Source organism: Hemiscyllium ocellatum, chromosome 16, assembly GCF_020745735.1.
Source record: "Hemiscyllium ocellatum isolate sHemOce1 chromosome 16, sHemOce1.pat.X.cur, whole genome shotgun sequence".
In the NCBI taxonomy this organism is placed as follows: domain Eukaryota; kingdom Metazoa; phylum Chordata; class Chondrichthyes; order Orectolobiformes; family Hemiscylliidae; genus Hemiscyllium; species Hemiscyllium ocellatum.
Genome location: NC_083416.1, coordinates 16,719,281 through 16,745,243, shown reverse-complemented (window position 1 = coordinate 16,745,243; position 25,963 = coordinate 16,719,281). Strand labels below are relative to the sequence as shown.

Here is a 25,963-nt window from a genome sequence, read left to right as displayed (position 1 = left end):
ATGTAAACTGGGAAAATTAAATGAGCAAAGCTCATCTACCACTTCCCTATGTTGTGTACCACTACTATACTTCAGTGTAGTTTCATAGTATTAGAAGCAGGAGTTGGCCATTTGGCCTGTCAGGCCTGCTCTGCTATTCATTAAGATGATGGCTGATCTATCTATCATCTCAGCTCCTCCTACCTGCATTATCTCCATAACTAAATTCCCCTACCATGCAAAAAACCATCCAACTGTGTCTTGAATGTATTTAATGAAGCTGCCTCAACTGCTTCCTTGGACAGAGAATTCCATAGATTCCGTACTCTCTGTGAAAGGCAGTACCTCCTCATCTCTGGCCTAAAACTATTCCCCCTAATCTTGAGGCCATGACCCCTAGTCCTAGTCTCGCCCACCAGTGGAAACAACTTGTCTGCCTCTATCTTATCTATCCCTTTCATAATTGTATGTAATTCTATACGATCCCCTCTCATTCTTCTAAATTCTAGGGAGTACAGTCCCAGGTGGCTCAACCTTTCCTCATAGGGTAACTCCTTACCTCCAGAATCAACTTAGTGAACCTCCTCCAAAGCCAGTATATCCTTCCTCAAGTAAGGAGACCAGAACTGTGCAGAGTACTCCAGGTGCAGCCTCACCAACACCTTGTACAATTGCAGCAGAACCTCTCTACTCTTAAATTCAGACCCTCTAGCAATGAAAGCCAATATTCCATTTGCCTTCCTGATTACCTGTTGCACCTGCAAATCAACTTTCAGCAATTTATGTACGAGCACTACTAAGTCCCTCTGCACAATAGCATACTGCAATCTTTCACTATTTAAATAATACCTGACCTACTATTTTTACTTCCAAAGTGGATACCCTCACATTTATCAACATCATACTCCATCTGCCAGACCCTTTCCCACTCACTTAATCTATCTAAATCTCTCTGCAGACCCTCTACATCCTCTGCATAGTTTGTCTTTCCACTCAATTTTATATCATCAGCAAACTTGGATATGTTACACTCAGTCAACCCCTGCAGCACCCCATTCACCACTGATCTCCAACCAGAGAAACACCCATTTTTCTCTTGCTTAATTTTCAACGTTCCCCTTTAACAAGAAACTTCTAACTCGCTTGTAAAAAAAAACACATCTTGTGGAATTCTATGAAAAACCTTTTCTGGACACAATGTTAATTCTTTTTGTGATTATCTTAACTTTGTACCTCTTCATCTTCAATCAGTGACTGTTAGAAATAATCTATTGAAATTTGTCTGACCACTGCCTTCATGATCTTAATTGCTATAAAGTCACCCTCTAAGTTTATCCCAACTCTCTGCTTTCTATTGGTTAACCAGTCTTCTATACATACTAGTACATTTCCCACAACTCCTTGCATTCTTATGGATGAGTATTTTATGCGGCACCTTATGGAATGCCTTTTGGAAATCCAAGTATACAACATCCACCTATTCCCCTCCATTCACCATGCCTGTTACATCCTCAAAGAACTCTAGCTAGTTTGTCAAACTAACCTTCCCTTTCTGAATCCATGCTACGTCTGCTTGATGGAACCCTGTCCAACCAGACGTCTCACTATTTCATCTTTAATAACAATCTCCAGCATTTTCCAATTACAGATGTTACGCTAACTGGCTTATAGTTACTTGCTTAAAGTCTGGTTGAAGATTTGTAGCTCGGGTGTCCGTTGTTGTGGTTCTGTTCGCCGAGCTGGAAGTTTTTGCTGCAAACGTTTCGTTCCCTGGCTAGGGAACATCATCAGTGCTATTAGAGCCTCCTGTGAAGCGCTGCTTTGATGTTTCTTCCGGTATTTATAGTGGTTTGTTCTTGCCGCTTCCGGGTGTCAGTTTCAGCTGTAGTAGTTTGTATGTGGGGTCCAGGTCGATGTGTCTGTTGATGGATGTTCTTGCCGCTTCCGGGTGTCAGTTTCAGCTGTAGTGGTTTGTATATGGGGTCCAGGTCGATGTGTCTGTTGATGGATGTTCTTGCCGCTTCCGGGTGTCAGTTTCAGCTGTAGTGGTTTGTATATGGGGTCCAGGTCCATGTGTCTGTTAATGGAGTTTGTGGATGAATGCCATGCCTCTAGGAATTCCCTGGCTGTTCTCTGTCTGGCTTGTCCTATGATGATAGTGTTTTCCCAGTCAAATTCATGTTCCTGGTTGTCTGAGTATATGGCTACTAGGGATAGCTGGTCGTGTCGTTTTGTGGCTAGCTGATGTTCATGGATGCGGATTGTTAGCTGTCTTCCTGTTTGTCCTATATAGTGTTTTGTGCAGTCCTTGCATGGTATTTTGTAAACTACGTTAGTTTGGCTCGTGCTGGCTATTGGGTCCTTTGTTCTAGTGAGTTGTTGTCTGAGTGTGGAAGTTGGCTTGTGTGCTGTTATGAGTCCTAAGGGTCGCAGTAGTCTGGCTGTCAGTTCTGAGACGCTCCTGACGTATGGTAGTGTGGCTAGTCCTTTTGGTTGTGGCATGTCCTCGTTCCGTGGTCTATCTCTTAGGCATCTGGTGATAAAGTTGCGTGGGTATCCGTTTTTGGCGAATACCGTGTATAGGTGTTCCTCTTCCTCTTTTCGCAGTTCTGGTGTACTGCAGTGTGTTGTGGCTCTTTTGAATAGTGTCCTGATGCAGCTTCGTTTGTGTGTGTTGGGGTGGTTACTTTCATAGTTTAGGACTTGGTCTGTGTGTGTTGGTTTCCTGTGTACCCTTGTGGTGAATTCTCCGTTGGGTGTTCTCTCTACTAACACGTCTAGGAATGGGAGTTGGCTATCCTTTTCCTCTTCTCTTGTGAATCGTATTCCTGTGAGTGTGGCGTTGATGATTCGGTGTGTTTTTTCTATTTCTGTGTTTTTGATGATTACAAAGGTGTCATCGACGTATCTGATCCAGAGTTTGGGTTGGATTTGTGGTAGGGCTGTATGTTCTAACCTTTGCATCCACAAACTCCATTAACAGACACATGGACCTGGACCCCATATACAAACCACTACAGCTGAAACTGACACCCGGAAGCGGCAAGAACATCCATCAACAGACACATCGACCTGGACCCCACATACAAACTACTACAGCTGAAACTGACACCCGGAAGCGGCAAGAACAAACCACTATAAATATCGGAAGAAACATCAAAGCAGCGCTTCACAGGAGGCTTCAATAGCACTGATGATGTTCCCTAGCCAGGGAATGAAACGTTTGCAGCAAAAACTTCCAGCTCGGCGAACAGAACCACAACATAGTTACTTGCCTTTTGCCTACACCATCATATGTACTAAAATGTCAGACTCAGTGCAGTTTCCCCATTCACTTGACAACAATGTTCGGTCATAAAGAGTCCACATTAATACGAGTTGACCTATTAACCGTCCATGTCTGGTTTATTCATCAGCTTGTACCAAGTTCAACTCAAGTTTTCCTCTTGCCTAATTTTCAATTCCCCTTTATCGAGAAATTTCTAACTCCCTTGTAAAAGAAAATCACATCTTGTGGAATTCTGTGAAAAACCTTTTCTGGACACAATGTTACTTCTTTTTGTGATTATCTTAACTTTGTACCTCTTCATCTTCAGTCACTGACTGGTAGAAAGAATCTGTTAACATTTGTCTGACCACTGCCTTCATGATCTTAATTGCTATAAGATCACACTATAAGTTACTCAGCTCTAGTTGGGGTAGAAGAATTTCTTATCAAATCTCTTCTCATAACCAAATGAATGTGAATGATATGTTTTCCAAATAGATAGTAGTCTTATCATAAGGAATCATTTATCTAGCAGTGACCACCATATGATAACCTTCAATGTCTGGCTTGAAACAGAGGAAACATGCTTACTCCGATTCTATATTTTGGTAAAGCTAAGGTTAACAAGATGAATCAGTGGCTAAAAATAGAAAATGATCAAAATCATTTTCGAGTTAAACAGAGATGAACAGTGGGATGTGTGTTCAGATAATTTAACTTAATATGGGAACTATATATGCCCGTAAGGACTAAGAGCCTGACTTACAGAATTAAGCAGTCTGGTCAACAAAAGATACATAGCACAAAACTAAAGGAAAGAGGAGACAAAAGAACAAAGAATAATGTTGATTCAAGTAACTGGGAAAGGTAAAAAAGATCAGCAAAGGAAAACCCCTTTGAAGACTATGAATTTATTAAGAACAGCAAAAGGAACAGAAAAGTGTTGTAGATGCATGTTTAAGGAAAAGAATAGTCAAAGATCATGTAGGCCTTTCAAAAGCAGAAGTGGGTAATAACAATAACTTGTATTTATGTAACACATTTAACAATCATTATTCCATTCTAACTTAAAAAAATGGCATTCTTTATAAACTATTTTGTTTCAGTCTTCACAGTAGAGCAAAGAGAAACCTAGCTGATATCCAGGATATTAATAATGAAACAATGCTTCTCTGGTCTGTGTTGGATAATCTCCAAGCATATCTGAAAAGATTACACAAAGACAAGAACATTTTAATAGAGGGAACTCCTCATTGTTTGCTACAAAGCTTACAGCTTCACTCTAAAACACTTAACATTAGTATTGGTGAGCTCTTTTTATTCACGTCTAAGTATAGTTAATCAATTTCCAATGCCTATCACCTTCTGCTGCCAGATATTGAGCATCTATCAACGGCACCCCAGGTAATACGTCCAGTGGTGAAGAATTCTGCTCTGAGGACGTAGACAACACTGGCTTTGATTTCTTAGCCTTGGTTATCCCTTAACATGTCACCCACAGATATCCAGGATATATTTCAATCCTCCAACGTGCTATTGAGCTGTGGTACCATGAGCCGTCATGTACAACACCTATCCTGAAATTAATGGCTGAACTAGTTCACAACAGGTGAGTCACTGCATTTAAAAGTATTTATTTTTGACTGTGAATAAAAATATTTTAAAAACCTGCTCTTGTGCCTGAGAGTGGATTTGAAGATGAGCCAGATAAGCCTGAACACCATTGGTTTAAATAGAATGTTAATATTTTTTAGAATTAGGATTATTGTCAGGTGTACTCAAGTACAGCGAAAAATGTACAAAGTTGCCATTCCTTGCACCATCTTAGATACAAAGATACATAGATACAAAATCTTAAGTACAAAGAATGTAGAAAATTGTTATGGAACAGGCCAGAAGCCCTCAAAACATTTCAAGGAAGTAGGTCAGACCCCAACTTTGCTTGTGGTTGTCAGCAGGTGTGAGCGGATATTCCAGGACTGATGCAGCTTGCCCAACCACTTGGTTTTAAACAAAACAGAATTAATTTGCAAGGTTATCGGATGAAACACAAACAAAAGAGATCCAAATAAAGAATAACTAAAACTGTCTGAAAACCCAACAGACTATTCCAACTTTATGATGCTGTTCCAAATTCCTGTAACAATTCCCATAAATACCCCTCGACACAAAAGGTAAAAGCGAACTCAGGGTCTTGCAGGAGAGATGGCAGAGAGATTCAGCATGGAACATCTTCTTCAATGTAGCTGCTCCTTTGACCAACAACCTCAAATGCTTACTCTGAACAGCCAGACTGCTAAAACCCAAACCAAACCAAACCAGAGAAAAGCTGAGTTGGGAGAACTGGCCACTCCCCTTTCATTGTATCTGTTTATTTTCAAAACTTAAAAGCTTCTTCAAGTAGATCAATCCAGACATTTCCGCAACTCTGCCTTGTAGAACAATTTTGACAAAAAAGGACATCAGAACCTTGGCAAATGAGTGGCATTGTCACACCTACCCCCCACCCCAAAAAAAACCATCAATATTCAAAGATAGCTTCATTTTGGAATCCCCTAATCTTACACTGCTACCCCACTATACATTATTGTATCACATTACAGTGATAATAATCATGTAAACATGCATACTAAATTCTATTGCAGTCTGTTTTATTCCTGCTTCCACTTCTCATCTAAGTATCGACAACATGTCGTCAGTCACATTTTCTCAACTTGTCACATGCACAATTTTCAAATTTAATGGCTGTAGCAACAAGCTGCATTGAAATAATCTGCAATTTTTGTCCTTAAATTTTTCCACAAACTTCAATATGTTATAATCAGTGTATATGATAGTCTCAGATACATTAATGGTGACATAAATATAGAAATGTTGTAACGCCAAAACCAAGCTGAAAGTCTCCTTCTCAACTGTTGAGTATTTCTGTGGATGAATGTCCAATTTCCTGGAGAAATACCTGAAGGGTCTTTCTACCTTCTCATTGTCTTCCTGGGAGAGCACAGCACCGACATGCACATCACTAGCCACCTTGAATGTCTTTGCATAAATAGGTGTGGCTAACACTGGGGCAGTGGTTAACTCAGCTTTCAGACTGTCAGATGCCTTCCATGGGGCCATTTGTCCAAGTCCAATAACATGGCCCAGGAAGGTGACTTGGGCTTTGGCAAGTTCACTTTTAGCTAAGTTTATCACCAACCCTACCTCCTGAAGCTGATCGAACAATTCTAACAAATGTGCAAACGTCCTTCCTTCCATAAGAATAAGAAGGGGAAAGAGAAGTTAAAAAGCCCCAGTGTTTTCACTGCAATAAAGTAGTCCCCATGAAATCACAGTATTGGCAGGTTAGGAAAAGCACTACAAAGCCAGATGTAGAAAAATAGGATAAGCTAGTGAATTTTATTGGATTGATGACGAAAAGCACAGTGGAGGCTAGAAAGCTGCACCAGAATGTACAAGCTGGGTGGATGGTAGTTAAGGAGGAAGTGCCAGATCCTCCTCAATCATATACCTGAAAAGGTAAAGTCTACATTTATAGGCCAGGAGCAAGGTAAAAAGGTTACAAAATTAAGTGATACAGGATCCTCTCAAACTAAGATTTTGAAAGATGATGAAATATGTACCTCTGAAAGACTGTTGCCAGAAAAAGTACTAGTAATGGGAATTCATGGTGAAACAAGAAGTGCTTAATTATGTAGTGTGAGGTTAGAGTGCCCAGTAAAGAGTAGAGAGGTTGTGATAGGAGTACTGGACAAAAACTCAGTTCCAGGAATAAAACGTGTCCTTGCTAACTATATAGTTGGTTCACAGGTAGGAGTGCTGCCTCCTGGCATGGTTGAAAAGCCAGTGGAAAGTCAGGCAACTGAACTATTGCAGGACACATATCCTGGGATTTTTCCTGACTGTGTGGTAACAAGGTCACAAAGTCACCAGTTGAAACAGGAGAGATCAAAAAATACAGATAAGAAAGTTGAAGTGGAATTAGCAGAGACCCTGTTTGATCAAATGGCTGAGACAAACCAGGAGCAGATAGATGACACAGCAAACATCTTTACCTCAGATACTTTCCGCAGAAAGGTGGAAACTTAAAGCAATTGTATCAAAAGGTATACACAGAAAAAGAATCTAAATGTATCCCTGAATGCTACTATCTTAAAAATGATATCTTCATGAGGAAACGGAAACCTTCACATATTGAGGCAGATGAGAAATGGGCAGAAGTTCATCAAGGCGTGTTAATCTAAGCAGCCTAATCTAAGTTCAAGCCTAAAAAACTGAATGCAATATTTAGCACTTTCAGAAAGGCTGTCCAATATAGTACATCCACATAGAGCAAAGGTTATATGCATGGAAAGTTAACAGACTGCAATCCTAAACCACAATGCTAAGTTTCATGAATGCATCAGCATCCATCAGGTGTCAAGTTCCACTTGAACAGAGGTCAGTCTGAGCAGCAGCAATAGACTGAAGGAGAGTGAACCTGGGGTGAACAGTGAAGAGGAGGGGGATCTCTCAGAGTGAATGTGGAGCTGAATCTCGGGTGACGCATGACTCAAAGAGCAGTGAATAAGCAAGTAAAATAACTGAGGAGGCATTTAAGACTAAGACCAGTAAGACTAAGAGGAAGGAAAGATGAGAAGAGGTTACTGAACACTGCAGGACTGGCAGTCTGAAGTGAATGTGTTTTAATGCAAGGTGTATGACTGGTAAGATTAACTTAGAGTCATAAGCACAGAGCCATGCTGACCATAATCTCAAACGAAATTTGTTCCACCTGCCTGTGCTTGGCCCATATCCCTCCAAACATTTCTTAATCATATACATATCCAAATGTCTTTTAAATGTCATAATTGTACCCGTGTCCACCACTTCCTCTGGAACTTCATTCCACACACAAACCAGTCTTAGTTTAAGAAAAATTGCCCTTCATGCCTTTTTAAAATCTTGCTCCTTGCACCTTAAAAAATGCCTCCTAGTCTTGAAATTCTTCTCCCTAGGAAAAAGACACCTGCCATCACCTTATCTATACTCCTCAAGATTTTATAAACCTCTATAAGGTCACCCCTCAACCTCCTGCACTCCATGAAAAATGTCCCATTCTATCCAGCCTCTCCTTATAATTCATGACCTCCATTCCCGGCAACATCTCTCTCTAGCTTAATAATATCCTTCCCACAACAGAGCGATCAGAACTGGACACCGTACTCCAGAAGAGACCTCATTAATGATCTGTATAACCTCAACATAACATCCTAACTCCTTTACTGAGGTCTGACCAATGAAGGCAAGTGTACTAAATGCATTCTTAACCAACCTATTGGTACGTGATGCAAGCTTCAAAGAATTACGTACCTGAACCCCTCAGTGTCTCTGTTCTCCAACACTACCCAACACTGTTTTTAATTGTATAAGTCCTGCCCTTGTTTGTTTTACCAAAATACAATACCTTGCATTTATCCAAATTAAATTCCATGTGCCACTCTTCAGCCCATTGACCAAAATATTTGAGATCTCTTTGTAATTTTAGATAACCTTCTTTACTGTCCACTATACCACCAAATTTCCTGGTTACAGCCCTCGACCGCAGTTATTGGCTCGGCACAAAGAGTAGAGTAACTCTATTTGTTGTTTCTACTATATACAGCTGATGCAATAAAAACGAGACAGCGTTCGTCCAGGACCAAGGTGTTATTGTGAACGCACAGATTACACGAGAGTATAGTCATACACAGGGCAGCATAGAACATAGAACAATACAGCACAGAACAGACCCTTCAGCCCTCGATGTTGCACCGACCTGTGAACTAATCTAAACCCATCCCCCTACACAATCCCATCGTCCATATGCTTATCCAAGGACTGTTTAAATGCCCCTAATGTGGCTGAGTTAACTACATTGGTAGGCAGGACATTCCATACCCTTACCATTCTCTGAGTAAAGATCCTGCCTCTGACATCTATCTTAAATCTATCACCCCACAATTGGTAGATATGTGCCCCCTAGTATATCATCCTAGCCAACGTCATCATTCAAGGAAAAAGACTCTCACTGTCCACCCTATCTAATCCTCTGATCATCTTGTACGTCTCTATCAAATCCCCTGTTAGCCGCCTTCTCTACAATGAGAACAGACCCAAGTCCCTCAGCCTTTCCTCATAAGATCTTCACTCCAGACCAGGCAACATCCTGGTAAATCTCTTCTGCACCTTTTCCAATGCTTCCACATCCTTCCCGACCCGTAATATGGTGACCAGAACTGTACACAATATTCCAAGTGAGGCCGCACTAGTGTTTTGTATAGTTGCAGCATGACATCATGGCTCCAGAACCCAATGCCTCTACCAATAAAACCTAACACACTGTATACCTCCATAACAGCAATATCAACCTGGGTGGCAACTTTCAGGGATCTATGTACATGGACACTAAGATCCCTCTGCACATCCACACTACCAAGAATCTTTCCATTGCCCCAGTATTCTGCCTTTCTGTTATTCTTCCCAAAGTGAATCACCTCACATTTATCTGCATTGAAGTCCATTTCCCGCCTCTCAGCCCAATTCTGCAGTTTATCCAAATCCCCCTGCAACCTGCAACATTCTTCCACACTGTCCACCACACCACCGACTTTAGTGTCATGAAGTGCAAAACATGTAAGCACAGTAATTCCTGATAAGACAAGACAATAGGCACAGTGGTGGTCAAATTACAATGAATGATAATTAATAAAACATTGTTTAGCAACAATTCAAAAAGTCGTCCGAAAATTGCAAATGGAATAGAGTGTGATCATAGCTGAAAATGTGTTGCTGGAAAAGCGCAGCAGGTAAGGCAGCATCCAAGGAGCAAGAGAATCAACGTTTCGGGGCTCATGCCCGAAACGTTGATTCTCCTGCTCCTTGGATGCTGCCTGACCTGTTGCGCTTTTCCAGCAACACATTTTCAGCTCTGATCTCCAGCATCTGCAGTCCTCACATTCTCCGAGAATGTGATCATACAGTGTTAAGAAACCTGATGGCTTGGGGGAAGAAACTATTGCACAGTCTGGCCGTGAGAGACTGAATGCTATAGTATCTTCTGCCAGATGGCAGGAGGGAGAAGAATTTGAATGAAGGATGTGTGGAGTCATCCACAACGCTGTTAGCCTTCCAGATGAGGCGTGTGGTGTAAATGTCAGTAATGGAGGGAAGAGAAACCCCGATCATTATCTCAGCTATGCTCACTATCCATGGTAGGGTCTTACGATCTGAAACGGTACAATTCCCGAACCAGGTATTGATGCAGCTGCTCAGGCTACTCTCAACAAACCCTCTGTAGACTGTGGTGAGGATGGGGGATGGAAGATGGGTTTTCCTTAACCTATGCAGAAAGAGGCAGAAAGTCACATCTGTATCAACTAACAATTAACTTTATTGGTTTAATTAAAACAGACATACAATTCATTTCATTGGGGTAGGATTGGGTTAAAAGGCATGAATTCATACAAGACTAAAACCTATAAGCACATCCACCATATTTCTCTGACACTCCCTGAACAGTCACAGAATATAGTACCCCAGAATAAGAGTTCACGCTAGCCAGTTGATCCCGTGGATCCTCGACATAGTCTCCACACTTTTAGATTAGATTAGATTACTTACAGTGTGGAAACAGGCATTTCGGCCTAACAAGTCCACACCGACCTGCCGAAGCGCAACCAACCCATACCCCTACATTTACCCCTTACCTAACACTACGGGCAATTTAGCATGGCCAATTCACCTGACCCGCACATCTTTGGACTGTGGGAGGAAACCGGAGCACCCGGAGGAAACCCACGCAGACACGGAGAGAACGTGCAAACTCCACACAGTCAGTCGCCTGAGGCGGGAATTGAACCCGGGTCTCTGGTGCTGTGAAGCAGCAGTGCTAACCACTGTGCCACCCAACTTCTATCATAGGGTCTTCCATTTCCACAATGGTTGGGCTCTGAGTTTTTGCTGGCTTCATGTTCCAAATCCTCCATTTTTAATCCTTTTTCGTTATCATCCTGAACTGTGGTGTCTCAATCTCATGGGATCTGGCCTGTCTGCCAGCCTGTTTCCTTATGTTACAGGCTCCAGCCCAAGTGCATCAGTAGCATTACCTAATCATTCTTCTACCAAATAATGATTTCTACTTTATGTCACTTCCCTTGTTTTCCTCTGAGCTGAGCTAGGTCCATCCTGATCCAGCCAGCTGAAGCTAGTGGCTGGGTTCAGGTTACTTCAGTTCACAAGCTGCTGTTTTGATGTGTCAGCAGTTCCTGGCCAGCAGCATCATCCACAAGCTTACTCATCTTGCATTCTATATTCTTATCTAAATCATTTAAACAAATGAGAAACAAAAATGGACGCAGTGGTCTCTAGTCCAAACAACAACCCTTCACCATCACTCTCCAGGACCTGCCGTTAAGCAAATTTTGCATCCAATTGGCAAGCTCACCCTGAATCCCATGTGATCTGACTTTACTAATCAGTCTACTGTGTCAAAGGCTTTATTCAAGACCAGGTAAGCAATGTTTACCGTTCTGTCCTCATCAATCTTCTTGGTTAATCCCTCAAAAAAACTCATTCGAATTTGTGAGACATGATTTCCCTCATACAAAACTGTCCCTAATCATTCCTTGCCTCTTCAAATGCATGCAAGTCTGATCTTTCAGAATTACCTCCAACTTCTTACCCACCACCAAAGTCAGACTCACAGGTCTGTAGTTCTCTGGCTTCTCTTTACATCCATTTTTAAATGAAGACACAACATTTGTCACTCCTCAGTCATCTGACACCTCTTATAAACAAATGTTTCTGCAAGGAGCCCCACAATTTCCTCTCTAACTTCGTACAATATTCTGGGATACACTAGATCGAGTCCCAGAGATTTATCCACTTGTACATTTTTTAAGACCTCCAACACTTCCTCTTCTAAGGAAGGATCACTGGACCCGAAACTTTCTTTTCACAGATGCTGCCAGACCTTCTGAGCTATTCCAGCAATTTCTGGTTTTGCTTCCACTTCTATAATGTGAATTGTTTTCAGAACAGCAATATTTATTTCTCTGAGTTCTCTAGCTTCCATTTCTTTCCCTACAGTGAAAACTGATGTGAAATATTCATTTAGTGTCTCTTCCATTTCTAGAGGTCCAAGATGACTTATTTGATCTTTCAGGGGTCTTACTCTCTCTCCAGTTACTCTCTTGCTTTTAATGTACTTATAGAATCTCTTTGGATTATCCTTAATCATATTTGCCAAACTATCTCATATCCTCTCTCTGCCTTCCTGATCTCCCTCTTAAGAGTGCTTCTACACACTTCATACCATTCAAAAGATTCATTTGAAGCCAGTTGTCTATATCTTATTTTTGATTTTTTAAAATTCTAGTCCAGAACCTCAATATCTTTATTCATCCATTGTTCTTTAATACTACCTGCCTTACCTTTCACTCTAACAGGAACATAATTATTCTGAACTCCCGTTAACACACTTTTAAAAACTTTTCCCTGAGAACAGTGTGCTACAATCAATTTTTGAAAGTTCTCGTCTCATACCATTAAAATTTGCCTTACTCTAATTAGAAATTTTATTTTTTACGGAAGGCTTATCTTTTTCCTTGCTCGCTGATAATACATCCAACAATACATCCAGAACCTCAACCTGAGCTACAGATTTCTCAAAACTCATGTTTGGGTTGGTGATGCCATTTCCTGTGGTGATGTCATTTCCTGTTCTTTTTCTCAGGGGGGGGTAAATGGGATCCAAGTCAATGTGTTTGTTGATAGCGTCCCGATGGGAATGCTGTGCTTCTAGGAATTCTTGCGCGTGCCTCTGTTTAGCTTGTCACAGGATGAATGTGTTGTCCCAGTTGAAGTGATGTCCTACCGTATAAAAACAAACCTACATTCAGAACCTCAACCTGAGCTACAAATCTTTTCAAACCTCGCTAACATATAGCATTCTTGCCTTCATCTATCATGGCATAGAGTGTAAAAATTGGCAAGTGATTTTACAGCTTTATAGAACTTCAGTTAAGCCACATTTGGAATATTGTATGCAGCTCTGGTTGCCTCATGACAAAGAAGGACGTGGTGGAGACCTTGGAGATGGTACAGATACAGTTTACCAGGATGTTGACTGGTGTGGAGCGTATTGGCTATAAAGAGAGATGGGACAAACCTCCTTTGTTTTGTCAGAGGATGAGGGGCAACTAATTGTAAACTAATTGAAGTTTACAAAATTATGAGCGGCATGGATAGAATGGAAGTTGGAGTCTTTTTCTCAGGGTAGGAATGTCAATTACTAGGGAAGATAGGTTTAAGGTAAAAGGAGGTAAGTTTAAAGGAGATGTGAAAGGCAAGTTTTTTTTACATGCATGGAATGCACTACCAGTGGAGGCAGATACAAGAGCAACATTTAAGAGGCATTTTGGCAGACATGTGTATAGGCAGTTAATAAAGGGATACAGACCCCGTAGAGGCAAAAATTTTTTGTTAGAAAGGCATCATGTGTTGGCTCAGTTTTGGTGGGTTGATGGACCTGTTCCTGTGTTATAATGTTGTTGTTCTCTTTGATATTGCATTTAATGGTGGAAGCAGGCGATTGAAAGTTTCTTGAACTCTGCATTACAGTTTTAACAGTTGGCAAATCTATTTCCTGAGCTATAAGTAACTCATCCTGGTCACCTGGTTGAGTGCACTTGTAGAAAAGCTTCTTCAGTGAAAAGCTGGGAAGACTTTGATCAGTGAAACTGAAGGCTTACAGTTGTGGCCAGACGAGAGGCTACTGCTGCTGACAGCACTCTTTTTCAAAGAAAATTTCCATGGTTTGGCAGTTGATTGCCAACCTCTCAGAAATCACTTCATCTTTCTAGCATTTCTCTTACTTCAGCTTCATGATCTTGTCAACAGCCTTGGCAACAGTATAGCAGCAGCTTGCACAGCTCGATCTTGCATCTCAGATGATGACAAGTGGAGCAACAACCTCAGCAGTAGCAGGAGTGCAACCTCAACAGCAGCACCATCCATATTCTGATCCAAGGATGCAGGGGATAGACATGCAGATCGAATTGAAGAGGTGAGATCCACAGGCAAAGAATTGTTTCTGTCAACATCTCTGAACACCAATACCTCAGAAAGTTCAGGTTTTCACAGCAAATCAATTGGGCATATCTTTCTTGAGGCCATCAAAGTGCCTGCATCTGGAGGGTATGAAAGGGCAGTAGGATGAGTGTAAGTAGGGATGTCAAGGTCTGCAGCAACTGGAATGAGCGGAGCTTTACAGAGTGGACAGACTGAGGAGTGTTGTTTTGCGAATGCTGTGGAAGATTGTTATATCCATCCAAATTACTTGTTGTCTGCTTGGACCAAAAGTTATTTAGAAGTGGTCTAGCAAAAGCTTTGTAAACAATATCATGAATTGACAAAATTGCAATTGACAAAGAGTTGAAAATGAAAGAGTAGAAGTTGAAAAAGTAGGAACCTACAATCGAGTAAAGAAATAGGGTATCATATGTTACCTGGTAAAGTCACTGACTGACAGAATGATGTAGTGCATTTTTGTAAATAATATGTGTCTTGCTCCAGTGCAGTTTAGTAGTGTAGCAAGCATCAGTATGTTCAAATGTTATGATTTTGTTTTCATTAAGGATCCTTATACCAGACAAATGACCGAACCTTGTAATGTCTGCTCTTAAGCAAGGTTATATGCTACTTGCATTTATGTCACAAGGAATTTATTCAACTGTTAATTCAATTATAGAGACAGGTTGTCCCCAGCTTTAGTCCTCAGTCTGTCCAGAGCTGGTTGATTTCAGCTAATGATGGTTTTCAGGGATACCACAATTGATCTGTCATTTCTGTATTATGCGGTGATAGATCAGCCAAGATCCCTGCTCTTATTCATCATCTGAGAACTGTACTTCGAAGTATTGGGCTGTGGGCCCAGTTCAGCTGTCGTGTTCAGTGCAGATGCTCATTGCTGAGGCTCTGATATAGGTAGTGGCCCCTCAGAAGTGATCTGAGCTCAGAGTGTTTCCCAGAAAGGAAAGGCAGGGAGGAAATTAATGGAGAAAAATTGATGGAAAGCAAATTACTTTATAAAAAGCTCCTTAATAACAGTAATAATTCAGCAGCCAAGCCAATTGGCATTTTTAAAGCAGCATAGATCAGTCCTGTTGTAAAATTAGACTGTCACTAATGCCTTTGGTTTGACCTTCTTGTCAGGGCACCTGGTAATATTCTGCCTGATCTTGTAGCACTGATCCCAGAGTCTTGCCATCTCATCTCTCAATCCATTGCTTCCATGGAAGATGTAAGAGAGTTATTAAAAAAATAAATCTCTGATGTTTTCCATGGAAACAGTGGAATGAGAGATCATATCACTGAGTTCTTAAGCCTTACTGTAGACTGGTATGGAGTGTAATCAGCTTCCTCTTCAAAAGTACTGTAAACTGAGAGGCTATAGTGAAGTGTAGTATACTTTCAGCACAAGGTATACCTGGGACCAGATTTCTGCATATCTGATTGACCCCCTTAATCTTGGTGTATTGTTTAAGGCTTAAATACTGTGATTCCATGAATTTTCAGCACAATGCAAGTTATTTAGCCCTTACACCTGCGCTGACTCTCTGAAAAAACTATCCAGACTGTCTCTTTCCCTTTTCTCTTTCAAATATTTATGTCTTTCCCTTTGAAAGGTTGTTATAGGTTTGAGTACATGTAAATCCTGTGCATCTCATTTCCAAACAAATCTCTACATAAGTAGTTCTTCAATTTTTATGATGATGGACCACTTAAATGAAAAAAAGACCCCGTGGACCACCTGCCATTACTATCCTAGTCCCTTTTGCTTGCCACCACAAAAAAACTCATTAGAATTTATGGGTAGAATGACTACAGCGTTTTAAGAAAACTGAATGATTTGCTGCTTCTTCACTACTAAGTTTAATAAATTTATGTGCCTTTCTTAAAATTTTATAAGTAGATTATGAATTCATACCAGTCAAGATTTTTTTTTATCAAAGTGAGGTTTTTGAAAGATTATGGTGAGTATGAAATTGATGACAGTGCTTCTAAAAAAAAAAGCCAGCATTTTATGTTGAGGACATTTTCATATAAATGTCACTACTGCAGAAAACATGTTTATTTAAAAGACTCAAAATATGTTGTAAAATTATCACCACCTTCTGAAAAACTAATTCTTAACTTTCATCTGTATTACTAACAGAAAGTTAACATGAACATAAATCTTGCTCATAACGCTATAAGGGTATGAAACTAGTTGTTGCTTGAATTTATGATGACTTAGAAATATAGAATCAGACAACACAGAAGAGGCCATTCAACCCATCAACTCTATAAAAATATCATACTACCTACGCTAGTCCCACTTTCCTGTGCTAGGACCAGGACCATGAATGTTATAAAACTTCAAATGTGCATCCAAATACATTTTAAAGATGGTGAGGTTACCTGACTCAGCTAACTTCCCAGGTAGTGCATTCCAGAACCTCTCAATCCTCTGGTGAAAAAAATGTTTCATCAAATCCCCTTTAAAACTCCTGCCTTTCACTATTCACCCTTCAACTGAGGTGAACAGCTGCTTTATATCCATCCTGTCCATGCCCCTTATTATCTTATTTACACCTATCAGATCCTGCCTCAGCATTCTGTGCTCCAAAGAAAACACCCCAAGCTTATCCATGATTTGGAGATGCCAGTGTTGGACTGGGGTGTACAAAGTTAAAAATTACACAACACCAGGTTATAGTCTAACAGGTTGAATTGGAAGCACGCTAGCTTTCGGAGCGATGCTCCTTCATCAGGTGATTGTCTTCAAGTTAGGTGGCTTTTTTTTATTGGCAAGGAAGTGATGGGCCAAAGGATCTTTTTCTGTGCCATAGATCTCTATGACTATATGCATAAGGGAATCAGTTACATCAACCAAATGATGAGATTTCTAGCTTGTTCTCTTGTCTGGCCTTAGCTGAGGTATTGAGCATCAGTGGCGTCACCCCACAGTAAACTAAAGCTCACATTGTGAGGATGAATGTCCATGTAACCTCTCCCTATTCTGATTATGGTTCCCTGAGGGCCTGGGCACTTATTGCCTCATCTTGCAATACTAACCCCACAACTTTTCCAACTTAAAATCCACAAGGGGAAATGCAGTTTTTCCCATAGTTCTGAGGTACACAATGTAGGAACATTCAAGATAAATTCCAAGGTCAACTCTGCTGAGCTAGTTGCAAATAGGTTAGCCTGGGTGCCCTGGATTAGACATAGGGAAAGACTACACCACAAGAAAGGTTTGCCTTAGATGAGAGAGAGTGTTTTCATTATTTGAGAGTGGAATCCACTTCAGTTATGAAGAGCCTACCATTATTAGGAAAGAACCCTGACTCACTTTCTAAGCTGACAAGTAAAAAGTAACCATGTGGGTGAAATACAAGAGAGTTGCCAGCACATTGAGGCCCTGACATGAAGAAATAACAATTCCCTCAAGAGAAGAGATGCTAAAGTTACAGAGTAGAGGTCATCTCTTGATCCTAGACAAGATTGCAAAATTTATACCTCACTTAATTAGGAGATTGTAACTTTTTGTTTAGAGTAGTCAAATCCTTATTAATTTGTTCACCAGATGTATCTGTCATTGCGAGCTAACAGTTATTGCTCATCCCTACTTTGCACAAAATAATGCAACAAGATGCTACAATTTTGAATGAACAAAATATACTAGACTATACAAAGTTAGAGAAGTGAAACATCAACTATTTATATAATTTATACTCTAACATAGAGAATTAATCTGAGTTAAATGTGGGTTAGGAGAAACAGATGAGATCAAAAATCTCCCATGGCTTTCTCAACAACCTCCTAGACATTAGTGACGCTGTGGGTTACCAAACCTTATGAAAAACCTGCCTCCTGCAAGGAATATCAAATCTTCACTTGGAAAGAGTTAGCCACTGAACATTAGCTACAAATGGCTCCAACTCAGACTGCCTCAGCAACAGATCGATTCCTGGTAGTTTAGTCCCTTCTCTGAAAGTGATTTCCCAGGTTTGATGAGATTAATTGGCACAATTTCAACATTTTGACATGCAGCCAGCTTCACTGAACTGGTATTGTCTTAGATTTCTCTGAGCTGGAATCTTTCTCAGTTGCCCAAGCAAATGTTGCTAATGGGCTTACTTTAACCCCATTCTCAGCTGCCTGCCATCTCTGATTTTAACTCACTAACTCTCACCCTAACAAAATGTTGAAAGACAATATAAAATGCGGGTACATTTAGTAGAGGGGCCTGGGTATAAATGTGCACAGATCATTTAAGGTGGTAGGACAGGTGAAGAAAGCAGATAATATAGCATATAACATCATCAGTTTTATTAATAGGACCATAGAGGTCAAGAGCAAAGAGGTGAGGTTAAACTTCTGTATGATACTTGTCCTTAGAAGACTTTTTCAACTAGAATATTGTTTACAGTTCTGAGCACCACACTATAGAAAAGATGAGAATGCACTGGAGTGCAGAATGGTTCTAGTAAATGGTTGGGGGAGGAGAAATTTCAGTAATAAAGACGGATTATCAAAGTTTAGGCCATTCTCCTTAGAGAGAAGACTGAAAGGAGATTTGATAAGGGCCTTTAAAATCATGAACACCTGGACAGAGTAAATGGGGCGAAACTGTTCTCATTCATTAAAGAAAAAAGATAAATGAACAAGGGGGCATTTAAAGCAATGTGCAAACAAAGCAAGTGTGATGTGAAATTAAACCTTTTCACACAATAAGTATGAAATGCACTGCCTCGAAGTGTGATTAAGGTATATTCAATTGAGGCATTCAAGAAGGTGTTTGATAGTTTTATGGATCAAAGTGATGTGCAGAGATATGGGAGAAAGACAGGAGATTTGCACTAGGTAGTAGAACCTACTACATTCCACACTCAACTCCAAAAGCACAACTCCCATAAATGTCCCTGATCCCTAACTGAGCCAGCCAACAGCAGCACTCTTAATCATAAAGTGTCACATCTTCTGTTCCTGACTGACTAAAACTAATGAACTGCTGCTTGCTGGCCCTTAAACTGATTTGAGTAACCTGTTAAAATCTTCTAACAAGTTCACTCTTGAAACATCTTTTGCCTTAAATGTATATATCTCCATTGATGCCAGATTTCACAGTATGCAGGGACTCATAGGTTTTATCATAGACCATTTAGGTGGGGTAGAATTTGTCCGTCTAAACATATGATTATGCGAAATAGGAATGGAAGCAGGCCATTAAACCTCTCAAGCCCAATCCACCATTAAATAAGATTGTAGCTGATCTGTTAGTGTTTCAAGTTCAACATGCATATCTACCTTCAATAATGCTTGATCTTCCTGCCAACACCTCTGATTTAAAAATATTCGATGAAAATATCTCCACCGCCTTATGAGGCAGTTCTTTTTTCAAAATTAAAGCTTTCTCTGGAATTTATGTGATCAGTAAGTTTTGAAATTGTGTCCTTGGTACTAGTTCTAAGTAATCAAAAAAGCAAATCTGTTCTCATTCCACTGAAATTGTTCTCCACTCCAACCTGTAGGGATTTGTTAATCTAGATTGCTCCTTGTCCTTTTTGTAATAATTCTAATTCATTAATCGCACAATACCAGGTTATAGTCCAACAGCTTTATTTGAAATCAAAAGGTTTCGGAACATTGCTCCTTCATCAGGTGACTTCCATGTTGTTCCTTTAAGATGCTTTAAACCCACCTTCAGAAAACCACTGCACTACTAACATGCATTCCTGCTGCTCTTTAAAACTGTAGTTGATTTTGCTTTCTGTATCTCAACTTACTAGAAGTCAAATTGCCAACAGCTCAATTTTGCTCATTTACAACCCTTGCAATCGTCAATTACATCCGAGCTTGATTCAAGCTTTAATTCAGGGTGAAAGTACATCAGTAACATAATAACTTATAACATTCTTACAAAGAAGAGCAAAATGACCTAATCACTAATTTTATTTTGAGAAAAAGAAATGGCCCTCGCCCCAAACTACAATTTATGAAAAACTTAGGTGCTTGAATATTCTTCAGGCTAAAGAACCACAAGAATGAGTTCAAGACTACTTCAGAAAACAAGGTCGAAACATTGGTAGCTGTGACTATTGTTCACCACAACTCAATGAATACTAGTAAAGTCATGGAATATTGAAGAAGTGATTTTTTAAAAATATATTTCCCTGGAGCGTTCAAGGCTGAGGGGTGACCTTATAGAGGTTTATAAAGTCATGAAGGGCACGGATAGATAAATAGGCAAGATATTTTCCCTGTGATGGGGCAGTCCAAAACTAGAGGGCATAGGTTTAAGATGAGAGTGGAAAGGGACCTGGGGTAAATTTTCCATGCAGAGGGTGGTTGCGTATGGAATGATTCTAGTTTAGTGGTGCTGGAAGAGCACAGCATTTCAAGCAGCATCCGAGGAGCAGTAAAATCAACATTTCGGGCAAAAGCCCATCGTCAGGAATACAGGAAGAGAGCCTGAAGGGTGGAGAGATAAGTGAGAGAAGGATGGGGGTGGGGAGAACTTAAATTTACCTGGACCATCTCTGACACCTCCCTCCCTTTCCTGGACCTCTCCATCTCCATTAATGATGATCGACTTGACACCGACATTTTTTACAAACCCATCGATTCCCACAGCTACCTGGATTACACCCCTTCCCACCCTACCTCCTGCAAAAATGCCATCCCGTATTCCCAATTCCTCTACCTCCGCCGTATCTGTTCCAAGGAGGACCAGTTTCATCACAGAACACACCAGATGGCCTCCTTCTTTGAGACCGCAATTTCCCTTCCCACGTGGTTAAAGATGCCCTGCAACGCATCTCGTCCACACCCACACCTCCACCCTCAGACCCCACCCCTCCATCCATAACAAGGACAGAACGCCCCTGGTGCTCACCTTCAACCCCACCAATCTTCGCATAAACCAAATCATCTGCCAACATTTCCGCCACCTCCAAACAGACCCCACCAGCAGGGATATATTTCCCTCCCCACCCCTTTCTGCTTTCTGCAAAGACGTTTCCCTCTGTGACTACCTGGTCAGGTCCACGCCTCCCCCCCACTACAACCCACCCTCCCATCCTGGCACCTTCCCCTGCCAGCACAGGAATTGCAAAACCTGCGCCCACACATCCTCCCACACCTCTATTCAAGGTCCTAAAGGAGGTTTCCACATCCATCAATTTTTACCTGCGCATCCACCAATATCATTTATTGTATCTGTTGCTCCCGATGAGGTCTCCTCTACATTGGGGAGACTGGCCGCCACCTAGCAGAGCGCTTTAGGGAACATCTCCGGGACACCTGCACCAATCAACCACACCGCACTGTGGCCCAACATTTCAACTCCCCCTCCCATTCTGCCGAGGACATGGAGGTCCTGGGCCTCCTTCACTGCCGCTCCCTCACCACCAGACACCTGGAGGAAGAATGCCTCATCTTCAACCTCTGAATACTTCAACCCCAGGGCATCAATGTGGACTTCAACAGTTTCCTCATTTCCCCTTCCCCCAACTCACCCCAGTTCCAAATGTCCAGCTCAGCACTGTCCCCATGACTGGTCCTACCTGCCTATCTTCTTTTCCACCTATCCACCCCACCCTCCCCCCCGACCTATCACCTTCATCCCCCCCCCACTCGCCTATTGTACTCTATGCTACTTTCTCCCCACCCCCACCCTCCTCTCACTTATCTCTCCACCCTTCAGGCTCTCTGCCTGTATTCCTGATGAAGGGCTTTTGCCCGAAACGTCGATTTTACTGCTCCTCGGATGCTGCCTGAACTGCTGTGCTCTTCCAGCACCCCTAATCCAGAATCTGGTTTCCAGCATCTGCAGTCATTGGTTTACCCTGCGTATGGAATGAGCTGCCTGAGGAAGTGGTGGAGGCTGGTACAACTACAACACTTAAAAGGCATCTGAATGGGTACATGGATAGGAAGGGTTTAGAGGGATATGGGCCAAATGCTGGTAAAAGGGACTAGATTAGTTTAGGATATCTAGCCAGCATGAACATGTTGAACCTAAGGGTTTGTTTCTGTGCTGTATATGTCTATCAGTCTAACAAAGGTCAGAAGCTTGATCCAGGTAAAGTAATTATGGATTTGTTAGCTTGGCATGTGCACTTGGTGAAAACCTGATAAATGTTGGTACAAGAAGCAATTGAAATTCATTCGACAAAGTAAATGCAATAATCACAAATCAGCAAGGAATTCTGAAATGGAGAGCGATTATTAAATTCTTTGAGGATACACAGCATTGGTGAATGAAGCTAATATTGTGGATGTTTTATTCCTCGACGTTTAGAAAGTGTTTGATGAGATTCCTCACCAGAGACTCTTGACCTAAATAAAACTTACTGGAAGAAAAGAATAAGTTGTAAATCGGTAATAAATTGGCTAAATAATAGGAAACCAAAGGCAGTGAAAAACAGCAGTGACTGCAATCATCAAACTGTAGCCAACAGAATATCATAGGGACAAGACCTGTGACTTTTTCGATCTTGTCCATAAATAAGAATGAAATTATAAAAGGGAAGTGTAAATTTATAGATGAAATCAAGTTGTGTGAGAATGGTCAAGGGGAATAGTTCAATCAGAGTATCATTGTGGCCTTCGATAGAGCATAGGAAATTCCCAACTTAGCTGCAGCAGAGTGCTCAGGAATACCTATTATAGATACAACTAATGTCATTTATGGTGGAGGCATGCTGCTGCCCTATTGTTCATTGAAATTGTGCTGTGAAATCATGTGACTCTTTATACAAAAGGACAAATTGGGCCAGTAGGTTTGCTGTTGTTTAAGCTCGACAGGAGTTTCCACATTACCATACTGTTCTGTTCTTTTCTCATTCATAAAGTTATTCAAGTTCTCATTATCTTGTATGCTGTTCTTCTCATTCAAATTAGCAGCTTCTACTTTCTCCCCCTCCGCATAAACAAGGTTCTCCTGCATTCACTATTGGATGTATTAATGAATATCTTACATTTCTAGTTCTACTTTGTCACTCTTCCATTTGTAGACACATTGTTCTGGCAAACCATTTTGAGCATCTATCTGAAGTCAACTCTTTGTGTTCTCATTTCTAGAGAATAGAACCCAACCTGTTCAGTCTTTTTCTGAATTAGTTTAATATAAAGCAGAGGTTTACAGTTGTCACAGCTGTCTCAAGTTCTATTCTTGAACCGGTGGAAAATATGCACCTCTGTACATGATATGATAAAATAAGTAGTCATTTCACAATATGTGCCTTATTAAATGTAGAAAGTATTCTTGCTTACATTGGGTGTGACTTGCTTTAGATGCAGGCCTTCTCATGCGTTAACAGGTTGGAAAATGCCATAGAAATGCTGGGGTGTACCACCTCCTTCGAGAGTAAAAGCATTTACTACAGTCATAATGTCATACTGCACAGAAACAGACCCTTTGGTCCAACTCATCCTTGCTTACCAGACATCTCAATCTGAACTAGTTCCATTTGCCAGCATGTGGCCCAAATCCCTCTAAACCCTTCCTCTTCATATACTAACCAGATGCCTTTTAGATGTTGTAATTGTACCAGCCTCTACCACTTTCTCTGGCAGCTCATTCTATGCACTCACAACCCTTTCCGTGCAAATGTTGTTCCTTAGGTTCCTTTTAAGTCTTTGCCTTCTCACTGTAAACCTACGTCCTCTAGTTTTGGACCTCAGCTATTCACCCTATCCATGCTCCTCGTTATCTTAGAAACTGACATCTGACATTCCAAACAAAATAGCTCCAGCCTATTCAGCCTCTAACTGTAGGTCAAACCCTCCAACCATAGCAACATCTTAGTAAATCTTTTCTGAAACCTTTCAAGTTTCACAACATTCTCCCTATAGCAGGGAGACCAAAATTGGACCAGTATTCCAAACGTGGCCTAACCAATATCCTGTACAGCCAAAACATGACCTCCCAACTCCTATACTCAATGCACCAAACATTAAAGACAAGTATACTAAACACCTTCTTCACTATCCTGTCTAGTTGCAACTCCAAAGGAACTATGAACCTTCATTCAGCAACACTCCACAGGAGCTTACCCATTATATGTGTAAGTCCTGCCCTGATTTGCCTTTCCAAAATGCAGCATCTTACATTTATCTAAATTAAACTGCGTCAGATTGACAAGGATGTTGCCTCAACTAGACAGTTTGTGTTATAGAGACAAGTTGCATAGGCTGGGGCATTTTTCCCCGGCGTGTCAGAGGCTGAGGGGTGACCTCATTATAAAATCATGAGAAACATTGATACGATGAATAACCACAGTCTTCTTCCTAGGAGAAAATTAGAAGGCATATGTTTAAGGTGAGTGTGGATAGACTGTTAAACTACCTGGGGGGCAACTTTATCATACAGATAGTGATGCGTATATGAAACAAGTTGCTTGAGGACGTGGTGGACGTAAAAGGCATCTTGATAGGTATATTTGTAAGAAGGGGTTAGGGGGATATGGACCAAATGCTAGCAAATGGGACTAGGTCAGATTCGGATGTTTGGTCACCATGGACAGTTGAACTGAAGGGTCTGTTTCCATGCTGTATGATCTATATTTGTATGTATCATTTCTGGGAAGTTTCAGAGGGCTGGGTTCCTCTTGACATGGTGATTTTTCTCATGCAATCATCTGCCCATCACTGCATTAATTCTACATCAGTGTTCCACAGTGTCTTTCCTATTTCATAGTGTGGTCACAGAGACAGAATTGCAAACTGCAGCTGGAGCTTCTGGTGTTAACCCTGCTGGTGTTATATTTAAAACACCACTGCATATCATTTCAAAGCTGCAAGCCAGGAACCACCGTTCTATGTTTGTTGCTCAACTGCTCTTCTAGGGGATGACAAGAGATTATGGCACTTTTGTATGCCAAAGGGATCTTAGATCCATATGTGCTTTGAGAAAGGCTGTCCTCCTACCTCTCAGGATCATTTGATGACATCCCTGAGAGACTATCTTTTCTTTATCTGACTAAGAACTACTCGCATTAAAACTTCAGACATGGCCTTTTGCTTGAAGCATATAATTATGACCAGACTCCAGGCAAGGTTCCCCAGATTATTAGGGCTCCAGACTGGAAAACCCAAATTGACATACTTCCAAGCTCTTTATTCACCTAAACTGTTGATTGACCACAGCAAGTTCATTGGTAAAGGATCCCTTCCCTTGGGCTTTCTCTCTCATAGACAAAATCAATTTACTTTTTAAATGGAAGCAATTGAACAAGGCTTCCTTGAGTTAACAAAGATTGAGTTTATTAGTTATTAAACGGGAGAAAAAATAAGTATGTCATAACACACACATTAGAAAGGCAAAATGAGTCTGATACAAGATAAAAGTTTGAGCAGATATTTAGGGGTCAGTTTCTGAGTTGTTCATAAAGAGGAGGCAGGAGAATGTTGCAGCTGTTACGGAAGTTCTTCCTGGTTGAGTTGCCGTTGGTAGTTGAACAGTCAGTTTCAAAATGCTTGGCTTTGCAGCTTGATTGAAGTACTTTTGACCTGTTTCCTTCTGATTGACCTGCTGACTGGTTGGCTCTTAGTATTCAGAACGAAAGGGTCCTTCAACACATGGATGCTTAGCAGATAATTCTTTGACTGTGATCTTCACAGCGCATTAAATCAAGAAGCCAGGCT

At 41.0% G+C, this 25,963-nt stretch overlaps 1 protein-coding gene across 1 annotated transcript in view; it reads left to right on the top strand.

Annotated features, from left to right (window-relative positions):
• LOC132823541 (ran-binding protein 17-like) overlaps positions 1-25,963 on the top strand; it is a 955,175-nt gene that overhangs the window by 662,986 nt on the left and 266,226 nt on the right. The window contains exon 21 of the mRNA XM_060837486.1: positions 4,749-4,856. Coding sequence (XP_060693469.1) covers positions 4,749-4,856 — 108 coding nt within the window. The remainder of the gene's footprint in view (positions 1-4,748; positions 4,857-25,963) is intronic.